This window comes from Bidens hawaiensis, unplaced genomic scaffold (assembly GCF_021521415.1).
Source record: "Bidens hawaiensis isolate Kalapana, Puna unplaced genomic scaffold, B.hawaiensis_p1.1 tig00001145_1, whole genome shotgun sequence".
Taxonomy (NCBI): Eukaryota; Viridiplantae; Streptophyta; class Magnoliopsida; order Asterales; family Asteraceae; genus Bidens; species Bidens hawaiensis.
Genome location: NW_027491066.1, coordinates 144064 through 157975, shown reverse-complemented (window position 1 = coordinate 157975; position 13912 = coordinate 144064). Strand labels below are relative to the sequence as shown.

Here is a 13912-nt window from a genome sequence, read left to right as displayed (position 1 = left end):
TGGTGCATTTTGTGACCGTTGCTATGCAATTCTGACCAGCGGAGACGCCATAGGCGAAGTTAGAACAACTTCGCCTTACAACTTCGCCTATAGGCCCAAGCCCAAGCCCGCGAAGTTGGTTATCTATATATATGTGTGTCTTGTTTAGGGTTTAGTATCCAGAAACTTAGAGTATTTTGTGTTCAGTTTAATTGTCTAGAGAGAAATAGAGAAGGAGATTAGTGTGGGACGGCCCGAGGTAGAGCTCACCTCGGGTCGGCCGTGTCTTTGTTTTTGTTCGGTTTGTAACGTGATTTGGTTATTATATAAAGGATCTGCAGATTCGTTTATTCCATTCGTGTGTTTTGTTCGTGTGTTTGTTTATGTGTAATCGTGTTCTTCGTCTTCTACACCATTAAACGAGTCTAGGAGGATTCCGCACTCCTAGACCTCGTGCGGATCTAGTATCGATCAGCGACGCCCCGGGGGGACTTACACATATGTTTACATAAATTTTAGTTTTTCATTACCTCAAAGTTTCATGTTTTAAATTACCTATTATCATGGTTATTATTAAGGGTTTTCTTTTGACTTTAATATTCCGTTAATCTATTTCACCTTTCAATGTTTTATCTTGATATTCTTTGCTTCTAGATTTTCGTGATTCATTTATTTCGTGGGTTATTGTTAACCTCGGCGTTACATTGTTCATCATGATATTTGACTTCAAGTGTTTTCTTTATTTTTCGATGGTCGTAAAATTTTGTTCCGCATTTATTTCAATATTTTAACTTGACTTTTCAAAAATATTTTCTTAAACATGTATGTTTGATTCTATCCCACCCAACGGAACGAACTATGCGGACCATGCAACGAAGTAAGTAATTATGAGTGTACCCGTAATCACCGAAAGTTTCGCATGGAAGTCTTGGTGGGTACGTTGGTGTGAACTCAACTCAGATCGAGGGACTATAGGATAACGATACAAATGATATATAATATGACAAGATCATTGTGGATACGCCGCTAGTACATCGTATATAAAAATGGACTTGTCATATTACCCTTTTATAGTGTTTTTCGGATCAATCGAAAATCTGTGTTGTTTCATTCTATTACGAAAATGATTTTTGTATTTTAGTTTATTCTTATTGTAATTTTTCTTGTATTCTAATTTCGGGACGAAATGTTTAAAAAGTTGTGAATACTGCGACATTCGACAATTTTCGAACCAAAAAATAAGACCCATTAATTTTTATTATTATTATTATGGATCTCTATTATTAAATAAAATGACGAGTATTAATCTCATTATCGTACTAATGTTTTATATACATTATAGAAATTTATCGTTTATTAAAAGAACTATCCATCTTGTGCAAAACAACCTCTTTATCTCTTTTTGATCTTAACTTAACCAACTAACTAAACATCAGGGACTGATTTTACCAAAACCCCAAACCTCACACTTACCCTCGTCCCTTTTCTTGTTCATCGTGTAACCAGTCCCCTTACCATCCTTAGTCCGTTAATTAAGCCTCAATTAACACAATTCATCATACCAGATCGTTTGACAAATCGAAAACGCGCTTAACGGACACACTAATTTTAGTAATCAACTCCTGGTTGACAACGAATTTGATTAATAGCAAACCCCCGGCTCATTTGATTTCAAGACCCTATAAATACGTTATCATAATGCAACTAACTTCACCCTCACCATCCCATTTCAATTCCGACGCTAAGCCCTAAGCTAATTACAAGAAAGAAGCAACGTAATATCGATTTCTTGATCTTGTTCTTGAGTCGAACCCTAGTCTTCCAAACTCATTCAATTCGTAACCAAATCAAGTAAGTGTTGTGTGTTTCTTGGTCGAAATTCATAGGGGAATCAAAACCATCTATCAGTTTTAATTGACATGGGACAATCTTTGATCAACTAAGATTGATTGGGATCTAGGGCTTGTAAGATTTGGGATTAACTTCAACTATTGTATTTATATTTTATTTTGCAACAATACACTAATTTGGTTACTTACCATGCTGGTTGGTGCGTATGCCTTAAGATGTTGGATTGGCCGAGATGCAGGATCGAACCTCAGGCAGCCCGGTATAAGTTTTTTTTTATTAAGTTTCTTTTTATTTTATTTAAACCAAAACCAAAACTACTCTAAACTAGTGATACATATTTAGGGGGTGTTTGGGATTGCTTAATTTCATCAACTTATAACTTATAAACTTTTTGAAAAGTAATAAGGTGTTTGGGATTGCTTATATTGTGAGATGAAAAGTTCCATAAGTTACACTTTTATAACTTATAAACTTATTGAAAAGTTATAAAAAGGTAAAATAAAAAATCCCAAACACCCCTTAATCCTAACAGACCAAACACCACTAGTCTCTCAAAACAAATTTTCGTTTAAACATTCCGTTTGTGTGTGTAATCTTATTTATAACTCTACATATTTTTCTTTCTTTCTTTTTTCATAATATCAAAATATAAATAAATATATTAATAAGTAAACTACAAATTGTTTACTTGTCTAAATATATTTTTTTCATAATATGAATTTATAAATAAATATATTAAAAAGTAAACTACAAATTGTTTAACTTGTCTAAATATACTAATCGTCACTAAACTTTCAAAATAAGTTTCGTTAATAAATATATTGCTTGAATAATATTAAATTAAAATCTAATTATTTATCGGAATGTAATTTGTATTAATCATTTATGCATTTATTTTTAACTTTCATAAAATTTATATAAAATATTGTTACCAATCCCAAATCCGTTATAAACCCATCATGTCATATTTTATTCCTTTATATCGTTAGAATATTTATTCAATTATGCCCTTAAAATTAGGACTTATCGTCAAAGTTTCTCGTGGAACTAACTAGTCCGCTTTACCCGTCTTCTCGTTACCGTCTTTATTTATTCTAAGGTGAGTACTCACATCCCCTTTTCCAATTTTTTTTATTTATTTTAGGGGCATTATGCGTATTAGAAATTATTATATTATTATACTAATATACTCAAACCAATTTAATTATATGCGTGATTGTGATATTGCTCGATTATTTTTTATTGTTATATGAATGATGTGTTTACTGCTTTTATGGTTGGTTGGTATCTCATCATCATTCTCATAGTATGATCATACGCTGTCCGAGAAGACGTGTCCGAAATCTAGTAGCATGATCGAAAAGACACGTGTACTTGTTTATATTAATTGATGTCATTCACATGCGCAAGGAATTGTTTATTTATTAATATTATTATTTTATTTGCATCAAACTGTGATTTACTCACTCAACATGTGTTGTTAACAAATTATTTTTACGCAAATTACAGCTTGTTCTTACTTATTTCAGATGATTTGAAGAGGAAAACTTTGATTATACCTTAGGCTAAATGTTGCTGTAATTTCTTTCATTTGAATTATTTGTGTACGATTGTTGTGAATAAATAAAGTTAGATATTGACACTTGCTATTATATTTAGTGACTTTGAGCTATGATACAAATAATGTCGTGTCCTGGCATGTTTCTCCGTTAGATTGGGGTGTAGCATAAAGGTCAAGTTTACGAAAGACCGGATTTAGTAATCGACCAAAAGGTAATGACCGAAGTGTGCGAGAAAGATTTTTCATTCTAATGCAATGAATTAACATTCAAGGTTTCCACCTTTCATATACAAGTTGGGACATAGAATTTATGCATTTATTTCAAAGCTTAGAAGAAAGTCATACGCATGAAAACATGTGTCATCGGGAAAGTCGACGCAAATGTGAGCAGTGATGGTGTTAATTCTTTCAGGAGACATATTGGGGAATTGCTTCAAATCATAAGCTTTACAGTAAATTCTCTTTCCAGTTAAGAGAGCGCTAAGCATTTCACCAAACTCGATTAGTGACCATATATGAAGCTTGTTTACCATACAGGTGATATAGATAGGGCATTCTGTCTCATCGAAATAGTAAACTATATAGAGAATTCATTAACATGATCTAGATAGTAGGTTTCTTCTAGATTTAAGAAGAAATCAAGCTCGACTTCTTGGAAGTCACCAAGAACATCAGGTGGAACGCTTGGCGAGCTAATATCGATAAGTTGAGATTTATTTGTTTATCAAGAGGAGATTTGAAAATTGTTCTTGTTTAGGGTGGTTTTAATGATGAAGTCTTTTTCTTCTTCTTGGAATCACGTTCATGAGTAGCCATTCTTTTTGTCCAAGGCATTATGCGATGATTAAGAATAGCAAAGACTAGGAAATCCTAGAATAATAATCGATGTCAATAAATGTCAAATGTCGGTGAGCAAAACTCCATAGTTGGTTTGTAAAATTTTTGAGCCTATGAGGATCAAAATTGAGCTTTGGTTAGTGTAGCAATGAAGGTGTTTTGGGAAGAGGATTCGGTTTTTAGGAGTTGCGAAAGAGAAGAAAATAAAACGGGATAAAATAGAAGAAAGAGAAAATTAGGTGAGGAACCTGGCGGTCACTTGCACTGTCGATGGACAGAGTTTGATCGACCGTTGCAAATTCTGGATTAGCCACTGCCCCTTCAAAGGCTGTTGTGATACTCAGTGGGCGGTCGGGTCAATCGACCGTGGAGCTGGGTAGAATTTCTAAATTCGAAACTGCCATGTTGAGGGTCGATGTGATGGTCGGTCTAATCAACTGTGAGAACTGCTTCTCCTTGGACTCCAAGCCACTCCATTATTGGCGGTAGTTTTCGATGACCGTGTAACTCGAGCATGAGGGTTATTTTTCCATTTTCTAAGCAAGTTAGCCGTCCATAAAGCCTTGGTTGATCAAGGGTTGTGTTCTAACCTTCCTAGACCTAATTTCTTTGTGACATTTGTCATTTTTCCTAACCCGAAAACCCGACCCGTTTTATATTTTTGTTACGTTGTCATTCGGTCGGTTTTCATTATCTTCGTTACGCTACCAACTAAAGCAAAACGTGGAGAGTATGTGCGAACTCGGTCGATTTTTGTCACATTCGTTACGGTACTAGAAATTAAACATAAAAAAATTGGCATCAAGTATGTTTTCTTTATGTTCATTATGCTACCGGAAGTAAAACCAAAAACCAAAAAATAAATAAATAAAAATGTCTTGAACAATATGGTGCCGCCAAATGGTCCAATTGGATGATCAAACTATAATTTGTCTTATCCAACTGATTACACACTACATAATTTCCCAAGCCAAAAAAAAAATGAAAAGACCACTACCAGATATTGTTATGTACTTGTAATGATTCCCACATGACCCTTCAGCAAAGTCCCGGTACCCATCTACAAATTAAATTGAATGGCATACTGCATTGACTTCCTTGACTTGTTGGTATGCTTTCCAAAAGGGTTTCTACTTACATGTTTGCGCATGAAGATTTCCTAAGTTACAAGTATCATCTAGAAGTATAGATTACACTATTAAAACCGAAGAGCATTGTGGTCTAATGACATTACAAGTTAAGTAACTGAATATTCTCAAACTATACTCTATTACTAATAACAAACAACATAATAGCCAAATACACCAAGACCTTTTTGCATCTCTATTAATGAAACAGAAAAGAAAACACTATACACAAACTCAAACCCCGAAAGACGAAAATCATTGTTTCTCTTTGTTGATGAACATAAAATGATGATATCAACTCTGTTTTGTGCTTTTAGTAGGCAATGACCTAAGTTCCTTGGTTTCTGACTGTATAAATCAAGAAATCCATCATTATAAGCTGAAAGTTACAAGGCGAGACTATGATGCACTAATTTGGGTGTTTTATTTTAACAGGCCGAATAAGGAATATAGTTAAAAAAAAACAGGTCAAACAAGTACTTAGAAGACAATTGTTTCAATTAACGATTTAGATTATGTTTTCAATCATAGTTATTGATAAATGAACTAAAATAGGGACAAAATCCCGGTGTGATAATAATATTATTAAGTAAGAAACTTACTGGTGGCGTCCTATTTCCAGCTTTTTGCACTCTAGTATTAGAAATCAATGGTTGGCCTTGCTGATGAAGTCGTTGTATGAACTCTAGCAAATGATTGTATATACTACAAATATGATTATATATACAGAATAACATAATAAGAATGCAATTTAGATCCATTACAACAAATTTTACGCACCAACCACATTAAATAATTAAATTTGTTCGAATTCAATTGAATTCTATGAATCAAACACACTCCTACTCCTAAACCTACTCCTACTCCTACTCCTACTCCTACTACCACTACCACTATTATTATTATCATTTCTTTAGCATTATTATCAATCTATCATTTAGCCTTATCACAACTTTATGTCTATTTTTTTCAAATGTAAAACTAATACTAGCTGCATTTTAACATTTGATAACCAGCCAAAATCAATGAATCTAACCTTAGTCGGTGTCTATTGCAAGCTGCAAAGAACGCGACAACACCATATAAAATGCTCTTGATGGCCCGGAAAACCTAAAACAAGATACATTATTCTCTTAGTACACACCATAAGTATCTTAACAAACAGAAACAAAAAATCAACAATTTTGTCATATTTAACAACCTTAGAGAAAAGGTCACTCCAAAGCGCACGCCACATAGAAACCTCATACGTATGCGTGGCTGCCACGTCAGCATTTGAAGCTACCTTTAAAATGCTGCTAACAAACAACCATATACCTTCAAGTGATTCATATGTGTACTTGTATATATATCCCAAAAACTTGGATAGTTCAAAAACGACTTGTATTGGAGCACAAATTGCACTCCAGATGCAAAACAATATCGGGCCCACGATACCCGTCGCTGCAGTTTAAAAAACTCATAATATTAGCATTATGTATCAAAGTGAGTTGTCAGTTAGGTGGCAAAACGAATTGATCAAAATGGGTCGGGTTGAAACTTGTAATTTTATATACATTTTATTTATTTCAAGTAAATTTATGTGCCAATTGTGATTATGAAAACAATACTCGTACAATAATACTACAATATTTATCTTAATACGATTTGATTTCAATCTGTTTAGCCCATACACTTAACCAGATCCCCTTTTAGCTAATAATTTACACATTTTGTCTTTCACAATTACATAGAAAATTTCACGTTCATTCTTAAACTAGAAAAACAGTAGAACAAAAACTGTAATTTACTCCATTTTTTACTGACCCATGACTCAAAGATAAAACACTACCAAAACCGACCCATATATTCAGGTTAATAAAGATCTATTCAGAGAACAAACCTTACCAAAATTGCAAATAACTGATGAGATGTACCACACAGGGAGCAAAAGAGTGTCAATCAAATTATCCAATAAACTCCAACATGTCCCCAAAAGTACACAAATACACGAGTAGAAATGATCTCCTATCTCAAAAAACACATTCCAAAATGGAAAGAGCCCGTCCAAAACCACCAGCAACGGTGCAACCAACGGCTGCGTGAAAACCGAAACAATCGATTTAACCGTGCTTGTCACCATCAAAAACCACATAACTGCCTTCTCAGCATTATGCAGAAACAACATTGTACCTAAGTACTTGATCCTAGACACCATCTCCCATGTTTCTATCCAGTCAAACAAAGGTCCAAACAAACGGGAAGCGGCTGCTTTAAGAACTGGGATGTTTTTGTACAAGTCATAGAAACCGATCAAGACTGTAACGAATGATATTGCAAAATATAGAGTTCTTGCTAACGGGCACATCCATGGGCGGTACACATGGCAGAAAACCGGATAAGATTGAAAGAAAATAACCCATGATGGAAGTCCAGCTTCTAATAAAGTAAGTAAGCGAAGATCCGACATAATTATTTTTTGTAATTTAAACGGAAGGTGACAGTCATTGAACCGAAACAAGAGTAACACGTCTGTGTATTGGTTTGCGTCGGTTGCATCTGAACATTCACTTGGAGATGGTGATGATGCTTCGGTATTTAACTCATTATCAATAGCATAATTATCTGAGAGTTTATTAATGTTCTATTGTCTATACTTGTTTGGTCTAGATCTTCTTGTAAAGTTTCTAGTTGACCATTAAGATTGTATGGTGATCCATGCGATGACAACACGCCATTGTTTAATATTTTGTCATCATTTTCGTCGAGGTCAGTTGATGAACCACAAGTGCTTGGTGTATCCATGCCCGCTTCATGAAATGCATCTCCTGAAGAAATCACAAACAAAACGAGAAGATATAGTTTAATCCACGTATTCTCGCGGTTAAATAGATGGTTTCTGTAGATTTGATGACATTGTAACTACAAAATCCCTATCTTAGAATTAATATTAATATATTGATTTTTATTGAAATAAACAGGCAAATTGGAATTTCAGTAATCCAAAGTATGATTCTTCGCAGAAAATAAACCATACTAGCAATTTGACCAATGTCGCTACTAACTTTCAGTTATAATCAGAGTTGTGAGCAAACTCTTAGTCGAGTGGAAATCTAGGGTAAATCTTTGATGGTTATCTTCATTGCTCAATAGGTAATGGTTTAGACTTTAGATTATTAAAATTCAATTTGCCAAAATAGAAAAAAATAATAATAAAAAATAAAAAAGGTAAGTAGTCAACCAAACAGACCCAGTTCATGTATATAACTAGTGTATACCTGTCATGGAGTTTAGATGATTTTCCAAAAGAAGACGCTCATATGGACTGCCTAGAAACCATGAAGCTGTGCTGTTAGCAGCTTGAGCTATGCTATCAAATTCCCATCTTCTCATGTCTTTCGCTTCTATAGCAAGAGATGTATCAGTCTGCTCATAACATAAACACGTTTGACACACATTAGTAAAAAAATAGGGCAAATTGATCTGATTTTGTTTCGGGTTTAGGACTTCAAAATGTTTTAATATAGGATTTTAACTTTTTAACCACTTTTAAGTTTTAACATACTATATCAGCGACACATCAGGAAAAAGCCAGCATTGTCAAAGTTATCCATACGCAAGTCGCCATGTCATAAGAATAACAGAAAATCATGAAAAAATACATTTTATCCGAACAAAACAAACTTGACATTTTGAAAGACATTTAACTTTTGTTAGTTTTAATTTCCAATAATTTTCGCAAGTCACTGACGGATTAGACCCTCGATTAAAATCTCTTGTGCTTGTGCCACAAATTAATTTACAGATAAATCAATATTTTTATAATTCTTGGGCCTCTATCTGTTGCGCCAGATTGTAATCCATCGCTCCAAAAAACATTTGCTGCCCTCTGGTTGGTTGCTCAAGGCTATTTTGTTAATTTTCTCGCTCAAAGTGGACAATTTCGTGATTTTCCCAATAACCAATGACAACGTAATCTTACAAGCCAACCCTGTTTTGCAATCAAGATAAATTACAAACAGAAGTAGGACAAGATATACCTGAAGCTCATTCAAATAATTTATACCGCGGACATCTTTCCACGCAACTTCAAAAACAATAAACCCATATAGGGTTCTATGCAATTTACTATTTGCAAGCAAAGAAGTCCTAAATTTCTTTACAGGCAGCAACACCCTCTTTCTTGAAAGTGTTACCATCGACAACCATCTTTTCAACTTTTGTGAATGATTTAAAGTTTTGGGACGACAGTTGAGGTCAGGATCCTCTTTATTCTCCTTTTGGCCTCTTGTGATTGCAAAGGGTGACAACCTGGACTGGAAACAAAACCATGAAGAAATCTTAAAGTATTGGACTAATTATAAAAGCTAGCTAGCTAGCCATTAATTAATATTAGAAAAGAGTTGACCTTGGTAACCATTAACTGCCAAAGGTGCGCAGGCCCTGAGACCAAGTCTTCTAGCCATGGTCTGTTATCCACCAATATGTAAAATGTCTTGCTCTCAGGTGCCAAGAAAAGGCTAAGATCAGAAAGATAAGACTGCAAATCCCTGCAAGCAATAACTTAATGACTAGCATAGAAAGCGTGTCTTTGCTTATTATTTAAAGGTGTAGTACTAGAAGGGTTATATATTAATTAGACGGTAAAACATGAGGGCGTTTGGCCTCTCCTAATAACCAATATTCTTCGCTTTGCCCGTGAGGAGTTAACAAATATGTTTTTTGTTGCATTAGTGGAAACTTCCTAGGAGGTCATTGTCAAGGACTGATCCCACTCAAGTACACTTAATTATGTAGTTCTGCTCTAGCCCACAGTAATTTTGGCCCAAAAGTTCCCGCCAAAGTTCATTACTTTGGAAAAACCGAAAATTTCAAGCCCAAAATGGAAAAACCGATACCCAACATTAAAAACTGAAAAATTCAAGCCCAAAATGGAAAAACCGAATCGACCCATCATGAAAACCGAAAACCTGAAAAAATGAAATAAAATGGTTTGTATAAATCTAAAAGCCGGACTTTTAGGTTTTTGATTTGTTTGAGCCGAAAAGTCCAAAATAGACTCATGCATACCCCTAGGTAGGTTCATGATCCTTCGGTAAACAGAAAAAAACAATAGCGTAAGGTGTCACAGAATTTGCTTATCACCACACACAACAAGTTTAGTCATTTACATTTGCCATATGAAAGCATGATATATAAACATCAGGCCTCATGTACTTAACCCAACAAATTACACAATTTTAACTACAAATGTTAAATAGTACGCCAATATCTGGTAAACCTAAACAACAAGATTGGTGTTAAATTTGAAACAGCCTAGGTTGAAAATTCCCAATCTAAACCCTATAATAAACTCAAATAATCAAATCAAGCATGAGTTTTTTTTGGGTAAAGGGATTCACCCGGTTAAATGCATTCCACACAATCAAAAAGTACAAGTAATATGACAGAGTGCCATATTAGTTCTCATGTATGACATGCCATACAAGAGTAAACAAACCAAAACCACCAAACATTGGTAAACACAGCCAAAGCTTACACAAGAACAATGTAAATAAACAAAACTAAAACAAATCAACCATTATCATCAATCTGGTGGGAAACTCCCCGCGGAAAGTGCCAATCCTCGAGAACCCGATTAACCCGTTCAGAATTCTTGAACTTTAGAGTCATAAGCTTTAGGCGCGTCCCCCTAATGATTTCGTCCGCAACCATCTTCGGGGTCTTCAAAGAGTTCTTGAAAAGCCGGTTGTTTCGCTCCTTCCAGATAACGTAAACCGAAGCCCCAAATAGCAGCCGATTAACAACATTTTCAATAGAGTTGGACATTCCAAATTGAGACACATATTGAAGAATATTCGCCCAACCATTCCTACATCCCTGCAACTTCCCTTTCATTCTTACAATACTCCAAACCTCAGCAGAGAACTTACACTCAAAGAAGAGGTGGTTACGAGAATCCGGCTCTCCATTACAAAGAGGGCAGCAATACAAGTTATAATTTGGATACCCACCAATTTTCCATCCCATAATACGATTCTGCGTGCTCAACCTATCATGAAGCACAATCCACAACATAAAGGAGTGTTTTGGAACACATTGAGAGAACCAAACAACATGCACCCAAGACACCTTATCAGCCGGTCTCCGAATAAGATTCCAAATTCCAGACGCCGAGAAATTCATTGAAGTCCCATTCTCATCCATTACCACGATCTTGTCCCTCTCATCCGGACAAATGCTGACTTCTTTTAGGTTCAAAAGAATTGGATACCTCAAAATCCAATCCGGCGGCCAACCCCAGTTATTATGATGAACAACATCACTGACACAGGTCTCTAAAGACAAGCCAGCACGATGAATAGCTCTAGGGTTAATATATTCAATTAAAGGACAAATCTCATCCCACTTATCATACCAAACTGAAGTAGATCTCCCATTCCCAATTTCATGCCATATAAATTTTCTAATCTGAGGACGGAACTGAAGAATTTTCCTCCATCCCCACGTACACGAGTTAGGAATCTGCAAGCTCCAAAAATTTCGCCCCTTCATTTTATACTCATAAATCCATTTAACCCACAACGAGTTACGCACATTGATTAAGCTCCAAATATGATAAACCAGCAGAGAGTTATTGACATCCCGTATACGCCGGATACCCAAACCACCTTCACACTTCGGCCGACACACAATATCCCAAGAGACTTTATGCTTTCCCTTATTTTGACCATAATCCCAAAGAAAGTTTTTAATCCGTTTCTCAAGATCAGCAATAAGTCTAGAAGGGAGAGAAAACACAGCAGCCCAATAAATATATAAAGACGAAAGAACAGACCTGACCAGCTGCAATTTACCCGCAAAAGATAAAGTTTTATTCTTCCAATCTCCAATCCGACTATCCATACAATCCAGCAACCTCTTACAATCCCGGTAATTTAACCTCGTGGATATAAGAGGAACCCCCAAGTATTTAACCGGGAGCCTTCCTTCAACAAAGGGCATAATATTCAAAATACCACCTTTAACACGGTCCGGGACATTACAGAAAAACGCGGTACTTTTCGGAACACTCGGAGTAAGCCCGGACATATCTTTGAAATCATTCAGAGCCCCCATAATAATTTTAGCAGAATTCACATCACCACGAGCAAACAGGAACAAATCATCCGCAAAGCAAATGTTGATAATATTTAACTTTTCACAACATCGATGAAAACGGAACGATCCATCAATACGAACCTTTCGATGCAGAATCAACGTGAGAGCTTGCATAACCAGCGTGAAAATATAAGGGGACATCGGATCACCCTGTCTCAGACCTCTTTTACCACTAAAGAACCCGTGTAAATTCCCATTAACTGCTATCGAAAAAGAAGAAGTGGTTATGCACTCCATTATCCACTGAATCATCTTATCGTGGAAACCATACCCAAAAAGAATATCACGTATGAAGTCCCAACTGACCGTATCATAGGCTTTCTGGATATCAACTTTAAAAGCACATCTAGGCGGACCTGTATTAGTGTGGTAATTATGCATTAATTCTTGGGTCAAAAGGATATTATCAGAAATCCTACGCCCAGGCACAAACGCTGACTGATTAATATCAATTAACGACTCCAACCCCTTCATCATACGAACCGAGATAATCTTGGTAATGCATTTATATAAAGTGTTGCAGCACGAGATGGGACGAAAATCATTCGGAGTCACAATATTAGTCACTTTAGGAATAAGGGCAATAATGGTGTGGTTTACCTGTTTAAGGAGACTTCCTCTGCTGAAAAATTCACGAACCGCCAAACACACATCTTTCCCAACAATATCCCAATAACTCTTGAAAAAGGCCGAGGAAAAACCATCAGGTCCCGGCGCTTTGGAATTCTCAATAGAGAAAACCGCATCCTTGATTTCCAAATCGGAGATAGGTCTAATCATAAACTCCGCCTGGGAGGCCGAGAGTTTAGTAGTAAACATCTGATTATCCAGTTTCCTCAATGGTTTCAAATCAGAGCCAAAGATGTTCGTAAAATGATTAACAAACACCGAAGGAACATCCAACCCCTCAAATAAACGGCCCTGAGCATCACTTATAATATCAATGCGACCCCTATGGTTTCGCATTTTCAAAGAATTGTGAAAGTATGCAGTATTAGAGTCACCAAGCTTTAACCAATCAACTTTAGCCTTTTGTTTAAGGAATTCTTCCTCATCCTTAGCCGCCTCATGATAAGCCTTAAGATAATTACTCTGTTCCCGAATCAACTCCAAATTAGTAGGGTCAGTGTCAAGGCGGGTTTGACAAGCATCCAGACGGGTTCTTAGGTCAGTAACTTTCTTATGGAGATTGCCTTGCCGGTACAGCAAAGAACGAATAGGGTGTTTTAAGTTCTGGAGTTTCTTTACCACGCGAAACATGTGATACCCGTTCACCTCAATATTCCAGCCTTTAGCAATAATATCATGATAACCCGGTTTTTCAATCAAGAAATTAGGGAATTTAAACGGTTTAGGCTTACCTTTAATAAGAGAGGGGAATTTCAATAGACATGGAGAGTGGTCTGAAATCCGGTAC

General features: G+C 35.8%; 1 protein-coding gene across 1 annotated transcript; it reads right to left on the bottom strand.

The window, feature by feature from the left end:
- Positions 1 to 7835: 7835 nt before the first annotated feature.
- LOC143561424 (uncharacterized) lies at positions 7836 to 9557 on the bottom strand. Its single transcript, XM_077049518.1, has 3 exons — positions 9375 to 9557; positions 8613 to 8760; positions 7836 to 8162 (listed from the first exon to the last, which is right to left on the bottom strand). The coding sequence occupies exons 1-3, from the start codon at positions 9531 to 9533 to the stop codon at positions 7933 to 7935; spliced, it is 537 nt and encodes a 178-aa protein (XP_076905633.1). The 5' UTR covers positions 9534 to 9557; the 3' UTR covers positions 7836 to 7932.
- Positions 9558 to 13912: the final 4355 nt, after the last annotated feature.